The sequence below is a fragment of the Eurypyga helias genome, unplaced genomic scaffold (assembly GCF_000690775.1).
Source record: "Eurypyga helias isolate BGI_N326 unplaced genomic scaffold, ASM69077v1 scaffold13910, whole genome shotgun sequence".
Classification (NCBI taxonomy): domain Eukaryota; kingdom Metazoa; phylum Chordata; class Aves; order Eurypygiformes; family Eurypygidae; genus Eurypyga; species Eurypyga helias.
The window spans coordinates 1-8,066 of record NW_010223865.1 but is presented as its reverse complement, the minus strand read 5'-3'; the positions used below and the strand labels follow the sequence as shown (position 1 = coordinate 8,066).

Sequence of the window (8,066 nt, the reverse complement as noted above, 5' to 3'; positions counted from 1 at the left end):
AGGGCCTCGGGGAGCGGTGACCATCAGCCCCCCGGCTTTCAGAATTTATGGAAGCGGGAGGAGTTGGCAGGGACCTTCTGTAAAGGTCACAGGACACTTCCTGCTACAAAGATTCTGCAGACTCGGGAAACCCTTTTGCAGCAGGGAGGGCTGGCATCTTCCCCTGCTGATATTTCAGCACCAGGAACTGCCTCCCCTGCCCGCGGCACTGTGCCCGCCTCCACAGGAGGGTCCCTTCCTCCTGCCCACCGCAGCCCCAGGTAACATTCCAACCCCCGCAGCCAAAATATTGACTGCTGTTGATCCACGTCTTGCCAGGGAACACGGCCCCAGCAGCACCTTTATCAATCACCCTGGTGCAGTTTAAAGGGAGGAGGAGGCCAAAGCAAGCTCCTGAGCGCTCCGGCAGGCCCTGGCTGTGGAAGGGCAAGTTGCTGCCTAGCCGGGCAGTGCCTGGGCAGCGTTTCCTCTGCCAGCGCCGGCTGCGACCTCGGGAAGGAGCTGCTGCCCCTCCCCTCTGCCACAGGACTCTTATCTTGTGGAGTCCGGATTTACCGGCCAGAGGGTCGAGGCTTGATGCCTGACCTCGGATTAGCTGTGATGATCCCCTGCAGCCCCTAAATTTCCGCCTTCAAGCTTGCTGAAATCCAAATCGGAACGAGTAAGGCCGCGGCACAGGTGAAACACAAACAGCAGCGAAGGAGGCGCTTACCAACTCTCAGATAGTGCCACTGTCACTAGCAGCTTTCTTCTGCCTTTGGGTGTTCCTTCAGGAATAATTCAACGGCACTGGACTCTGGGGAACAATGGAGAGAGGCAGCCTGTGCTCAGTGACTCGGATGCGTTACGCTCTCCTCTAGCCGCAAGGCCAACGTCACGCTACAGGGCCATCTGGAAACCCGCACGCAGGGGGATCCTTTTGCGCAGGGCGTGAGCAGTGTCAGGCTGTTGCCAAACCCCCAGGCTCTGATTCTCGATCCTTACTTCACCTACTTGCTCTCCTCTTTACTTACGCAGCTGCGACCCCTCCTTGGCCATTGCAGCCACGGCGTCCTCACGGCTCTCGAAATGCACGTCCACTTCTCCCGTGGCATCGCCGTGGGAGTCGTATTCTATCATGATCCTGGTGGGTTTCAGCGGAGCGAAGAACTGGGAAGGAGGGAAACAGAGTTTGCCGTGAAAGAAACAGCAGAACAGTAACATGCCCTCCTATCGCTAAACTTGATGGCTTTATGCATGAAGCCTGTCCGTTGGGGGGGAGGGGTCCGAGTCTCGAGTAGCAGAAGGCCGCGGGTGAAGCTGAGGCAGACCCAAGTCCCCTGTCCCAGGCTGCGCAGCCTCCCGCCCCCAGAGCTGCCAGCAGGGTACAAACCCAAAAATGCTCACACGGCACGCGTTCTGTACGCAGCAGTCGCTAAGTGCGGGTACACTCGCTCTCTGACGCTGTTCACTACGCAAATGAAGTAAAACTGATACCAAATAGATTCTGAAATTCGCTTTTATGCAGTCGGCTACTCAAAACCTAGCTCAGATTATAAACGGCTACTCAAGTCCACGTGACGGCTATCAGGACAGCCCAGCCAGCTTCAATCTGTCCTTATTTACAGCGGCAGGCACTGTACCCACGAGGCCACGGCCGCCCTGGGGAGGCTGTAGCCCTCAGCGAGCTCAAGGTGCCCAGCACAGGCAGCGCCGAGGAGCAGCGCAGACAATCCGACATCACATCACCAGTCACAATGGATCGAGGGTTTGCACAGGTAGTGACCATCAGATTTCATTCCCAGTTTTACTCACGTTGATGATGTCTTGGGTGCTAGCTTGGGTAGGAAAACCCCGCATGTGGACAAAGTGTGGTGACAGTGAGACCTTCCCAGATTCCAAAACGTGCCTGGAGCTCTCTGTTTCTTTGCTGTGCAGTTCTGCGGAGGGAAAAAACCCACCATTGACACAATTCTGCGCTCCCTCACGTGAAAGCTGTAGGCATGCGGGATCGTGCTCACAGCAGACATGAAGAAACCCCAAAGAACACGCAGGACAAGGAGGGACTCACTGTTTTCTCTTTCAGCATCGGAGCTTCCCGTGTCGCTCGATCCCCTTCCTTCCGAAAGGGATTCACATTCTTTTCTCATTCTGGAGTAGGTCGCCATCCGCCTGTCGTAGGGCATGTGCCTTTGCATGTGATGCTTCCTACTTACATACACTTCGATGTACCTGGAATTCAGAGGAAGAGGTTCCACGGCACGTCCTGCACCTCCACCAAGAACCCCAGGTTCCGAGGAAGTACCTTCTGCTACCTCAGCTCTGGCCCTTGGCGGCAGCGAGAGCCACAGTACGGCAAGCGACAGCGGTGAAGAATCAGCTCGTTTGCAGCGCACAGTTATGCTTGTGAAAGCCCCTCTCCTGGCTAAACCCACATACTGCGGGGCGGAGTGCCAGTCTGGGCTGGACTACGTCTTTCGTTCACAGCCTTATACACAGTTCTGTACAAGTAATATCAGTCACAGCCAAAATCCTGGTTTGTCCCAGAAATACAGATTTATTGCCTCTGAAAAAAGTGTTTCCTTCGGTAGTGTCGCTTTTGAGCAGCCCTGTACGTGAGACTCGCTTCCCCTCGCTGCAAACTGCACTATTCCCACCCCTACAAACCCCAGATTAAAAACCCACCCAACCCCCAAACAGGTTAGTTAAACAGATCACTGAAACAGGCCGACATAGGATGCACAGGGGTGTGGAGCCATAAAATTTTACGTATTGCTATGTAATTGAGGGGATAGAACATAACAGGGTGTGTGTGAAAGTCATGGGTATAATACACTGATGTGAGGCTTGGAGCAACCTGGTCTAATGGAGGGTGTCCCTGCCCACGGGAACTAGAGGTGGGAACTGGATGCTCTTTAAGGTCCCTCCCAACCCAAACCGTTCTGTGATGAATAAGGGACTCAAGCAAGATCCCACTTACGTGGCAGAAGGAAAAACCAAAGGCCACAACAAACCCTCATTTGCAGGTTTAGTTGTAACGTTATGCTGCGATGTCTTACGTTTATATCCCCCAGCCCCAGAACCTTAGAGCAGCCTCTGCTCATCTCTCACAGCTGGCAACAGCAGCAGCTGGGCCTCACGCAGACTCACCTAGCAGGGAGCCGAGTCCAATGGTCTCCACAGCGCGGCAGGAACAACGCCATGCCGGAGGGAATGCAGCCGTGCAAGTGAGCAGGCTTTCCTCCCGCCCTGCGGAGAGCAGCTGCAGCAAGGGCAGGGACTGACAGCTCAGCCCCCGCATGGCACTGTGCACAGCTGAAGGCCACGTCCAGTAAAAATCCACAGCCAGGAAAAACGAACCAGAGCAAGGCGAGGGCACTTTTGTAAGGCACTCCGTTTCCTGGCTAATCCCACAGACCCAGAGGGGTACGAGCTCTGAGGGCAGGGGGAGTCAGGTCAGCTGGTCTGACCGTGACAAAGAAACAATTAACAGCAGATTGACAATCACTCTCCCCTGGAGGGCAGGGCAGGGCGGTGGTCAGCTCAATTACTAGACACACCTACAGCCGTTTTCCTTTAATACTGACTGGGGGACACACACACAAGGAAACGCAGCCTGGGAGCAGGAAGCAAGGAAATGGAAGGAGCTGTGTACAAGTGGGAAGGTTAGGAGGGATCTTCTGTTACTCTGTTTAGAACGTAGCGGGGTACTAAAGAGACGTCGGAGGGCTCAGCAGGGTAACTGCAGGCTTGCTGGGGTTTGTTGGCTTTTTCCCTGGGCGCTGCCCTGGAGGTGTCACAAAGACACTGATGTGTGGTGCTTAGGGACGTGGCCTAGCGCTGGACTGGGCAGTGCCGGGTTAACGGCTGGACTCGACGGCCTTACAGGGCTTTTTCAGCCTGAATTATCCTGCAGTTCCCGGAAAAAGCACTACGTGCTTCTACCTGAGAAAGAGAAGCTCTTGTGGGAGAAGTGTGTGTGTGTAGTACAGGGTCCGTGCCCTGGAGGAAAACGGTTACAGGTGGATTCCTGAGGAAGGACAGCGCAGGCGGACGCGGCCACCAACGAGGAGGAAGAAGGTATGGTGTCAGCCAGCAGTCAGCGTTGGGAACGGATTCAAGCCGGCGGTGAGGGGTACACCATGCTGTGTGCACTGTACCCTCCCAGCAGAGATGCTGACTGTGCCTGGTGCTGAGCTCAAGGGAAGGGTAAGGGTTGCCAAAATTGCGGAGAGCTCCAGAGAACCTGGTGGAAGTTTGGCAGGGGTGAACATCTGTAGGAGGCACAGGATCCCACTGTGCTTGTGAGGGGGCAAGTGGAGTCTGTCTTGGGTTCTCTGCTCGGAGTACTATCATCCCCTTTTTGTTGGGGTGGGACAGCCTTGAGGCACACTTCAAGAACTGAGGCTTTCTCTGAGGGGCCCCAAATCACCCCAAGCTACGAGCGCTGAAGGTGCCTCTGCAGCACACGGACATCTGTTCTCCGCTTTCTCCAAGCGCCAGAGGAGCCATCACCGGAGGAGGTAACGCGTGGGTTACGCAGAGGATTTTGGAGGGTGCTATCGAAAAGGAAACGTTCTAAGCCACAAAGCAACAGCCTGACGCCGCACTGAGAAAGGCTTGGCTGTGATTTCTACTGCCGTTGGAATCTAAAGCCTGAGCTGTAGCTTTCAAGGGTAATGAAGGCAGAAGCTTCCTTAGTAACACTGTGAGCATGGGATAGGCTAAGAGTGGCTGTCTCGCCCGGTAGGAAGAACGCCCCACGTCACACAGGCGTGCCTCGCGCCGTGTTCGAACCGCGTAAACTCCCGTGCCGCGCTTACCTATTTCCAATGTACTCCTTGTGTCGTAACAGGGCTTTCGCTGCCATGTCAGGAGCTGCAAACTGCACAAAAGCTTCTCCCGACCTTCGTTCTCCCCGGTACACAAAAGCTATGTCAATTATTGTCAAACCTATGGAAGAGTGGGGAGAAAGAGGCATTTACGTTGTCGGGAACTTGTGCCGTAGCTCAAGGAGACACTTACTCTGGTTTTTGACAAGCAAATCAGGCACTTAAGTAGTTCTGAAACAAGACCTATGTACCTTTGGTCTTTAATCCAATTTACTGGATTTAAGTTAGTTTTCACAGAAGGCTTAAATAGTGAATCCAAGTTCTAGACAACAATGAAGCCCAGAGCACAGATGTTCTTCAAACTTTTACTATTCTGGTAATTTTTCCTATCTCTTTAAAACCCAGGTCAACTTCACTGAACTTCAGTGCTTTTGGGCTGGACAGCATCTCCTTGGGGAGCCTGTTATCCAGTAAATAGCTGTATCTGCCATGATACACACTGCACACTGGGCTGGGCTTCAGGAATTCTTGTTTACCTACCTCTCTCTGCCCTGTTACTTTCTCAAAGGGTGTCCCCAAGCTCCTAAAGAAATGTATATATTTGCTCCAAAATGCTGCCCTAGTCACCTCACTGCGACATCTCTGCTACTAGACACCTTCAACCATATTGAAATACTGGTTAGCAACTGGAAAACTTCCTATCAGTGGCCTTTGCTTTTGGCACGATGGTGGTTAGTATGCGCCTTAGTGCTGCAGGACTCTGGGCATGCCTACCTGGAATAGAAGAAGCTGGGGGGAAGCAGTTTTGGTTTAGTCTACAATGTAAACGTTACCTAAGGAAATGCCCATTTACTTTGCAAATGCTAGAAAGGCTTCCTTCCTAATGAATGCAGGCAGCAACCATCCGGACCGCTCCAGCACTGAGCGCGGGAGACGAGCACGCGCACTGTGCAACGCTTCCTCAGTGGAGAACTGGTGCTGGTAACTCTGACACCCACCAACAAGCCAGCGGTACAAGACACCCTGCTGTTACCAGTTTTAAGTAACACGTGTGACCTGTCACGATCACACAGCTGTGCCCACCCACGCTGCATTCACTGATATTGTAACTCTCACACAGGCCTTTATGTCTCTCCCCACTTTACCAAGTTACACACTGGTAGTGACCCAATTGCAGGTAACAGGATCTAGGTTCCTCTCTTTCCTTTCCCTGGACCCAAAAGGAGTGCTGCAAGCACTGATCCTAGATTTGACCTGCAGCAAGTCAAAGGTGCAAGAAGACGCTGCAGCCAAAAGCTTGTTCAGAAAGCTTTAGTTAGTTCTTGCTGCAGGGGGCCAGCAACTCCGTACATGGTTTAAAGTGTTCAAGGCTGCGTGTGCTTCTCCTCTCGCTCAGAGGAACAACAGCCTATCTAAGCATCACCTCGGGGCAAGCAAATGCCTCATAACTGAGGAGCGCAGGCTCGGGCGAGTTACCTGAGAAAAAATCTGTGATGTCTTCCTCAGTGGAGCTGAACGGAAGGCCTCTGAGTAGTACAACTCCATCTTTTATGGCTTGTGACTCGTCCTGCAGGTTTCGTAGTAAGCCCTCAACGTCGCTATCGTGTACTTCAAAAACTGCAAGGAATACAGGCACAAACCATGTCCTCCTTGTGCTACCCAGAAGGTCGCATGCTGCAGGCCACCTTCTAAGGCAGCTTCCATGCCCGCAGTCCCCCTGTGTCCCCCCCTAATATTTCTTCTCCCACCTGACACTCTGTGGTCCCGCAATGGTGCCCGTTGGCTTAATGGGGCCTTGTTGGCTAATCTGCTGCCCTGTTCAAGACCCTGCAGCTCTCCACACCAGCTGCTTCGTCAGTCAAGCAGTTCTTAGTCACTTCACTGTGAATCTTCTTCCAACCTAGCTTCTGGGTTTCACACCCACCTTTCACGTAGCGTGGGCCCATGTACCTCAGGTGCTTTCCCAAGGCTCTCTGGACGTCCTCTTTCGACTCCAGCTCGATCAAGGCATCCCCCTTGGGTCTCCCATCGCTGTTTAAGAGGAAGTGGATGCCGTTCTCACCATTTCGAATTCTACAGTCTGGAAATCAAGAAACGCACGTTACAGAAACATACAGAGCTGCATCGAACGCGGGGCTTCTGACGGCAGATGGAAACTGAACGTTCTGCGCAGGGCCATCGCCGCAGCAGTGCAAGATACTGCACTGAAACAAAGCACAAGAAGTCTTTTTTTGAATCTCCTCTTTCTAGCTTTAACTCTAACACACAACGCTTACTCCTAGTAAGAAACTGATTTGGTATCCACTAGCTTCCACTGCTGTACTACTGGACAACATACAGTCTCATACTGCCTGCAAACTTAATTGTTTCTGAGTTATCTGGAATTAGGAACAAATATAGCTATAGAGTCTGGAATTATTCAGTCTCTATAGCTATACTCTCTATGTTGCCTGCTCCATCTTCCTTTCCCCTAGGACTTCAAACTGATTTAAGTGAATTGGGCAGGTTACTAAACCATTTCAAGATGTGGATCTGACCATCTATAGTCTACTGTGGAAGGATGCATGGAAGTATTACACCATGGAGAGAGCAGCCCTGCCAAGGCAGGCACTAGCCTATTATTTAGGATCAGAAAGCAACACTGAAGTGTAAACTAGCAAGTAAAAGACACCCCAGTTTGTTTAAAAGAGGTGAGTTGAGGAAAAAGCCAACCATAATGGTCCTTAAAGGAGCTACTTCAGACTGGATTGCCTTTACTGCGGAGACATCGACTGAGACGGAAAAGACTTGCTCAACTGAATGCCACAAGAGTGAGTTTCTAGTCACTGTCCAGCAGTCTGGAGGTTAATCGTTTGCTTTCTATGTGTAAATGGGGAATACTTTTGCAGCAATATTAAACCCTCATCTTTCTCTGGCTAAGGCTCTTTGATTTTTCTGTCAACTAGTCATTAATTACTGGGTTCAGTAACACCACGCCGAACAGTTATGCAGGAAAATTATCTCCCTTACTATCAAAGAAGTTGAGCACGTCTTCCTCGGTGCAGGAGAAGGGGAATCCTTGTGCCCTGATGAGAAAGACGTTGTCATTTTCTCCCTGGGGCGACTGTTCCTGCTCCGAGAGGTGACCTTCCTGGGAGGACGCGTCTGTAACCTGTCAGCGGGAAGACCCCAGCGAACCCCTCGCGTTAGAAGGGGAAGCGCACGGCTCCGGCCGCCTCCCAGGTAGGCGCGGGGCGGGACGGGGCAGGGAGAGGC

At 52.4% G+C, this 8,066-nt stretch overlaps 2 protein-coding genes across 2 annotated transcripts in view; one reads left to right on the top strand and one right to left on the bottom strand.

Moving 5' to 3' along the window:
• The window catches only part of RUFY3 (RUN and FYVE domain containing 3), a gene marked incomplete at its 5' end in the record, with an annotated part of 17,098 nt that extends 16,164 nt beyond the window's left edge, over nt 1-934 (top strand). Inside the window, one exon of the mRNA XM_010155363.1 lies at nt 774-934. Within this exon, the coding sequence (XP_010153665.1) occupies nt 774-934 (161 nt within the window). The remainder of the gene's footprint in view (nt 1-773) is intronic.
• A 71-nt stretch (nt 935-1,005) lies between these two features.
• On the bottom strand, nt 1,006-7,962 carry GRSF1 (G-rich RNA sequence binding factor 1; the record flags this gene model as incomplete). Its single annotated transcript, XM_010155247.1, has 7 exons — nt 1,006-1,149; nt 1,795-1,919; nt 2,051-2,211; nt 4,803-4,932; nt 6,288-6,428; nt 6,736-6,891; nt 7,821-7,962. Coding segments are annotated over 7 exons (999 nt in total), but the record flags the coding sequence as incomplete, so codon positions are not given.
• Between the last annotated feature and the right edge of the window lie 104 nt (nt 7,963-8,066).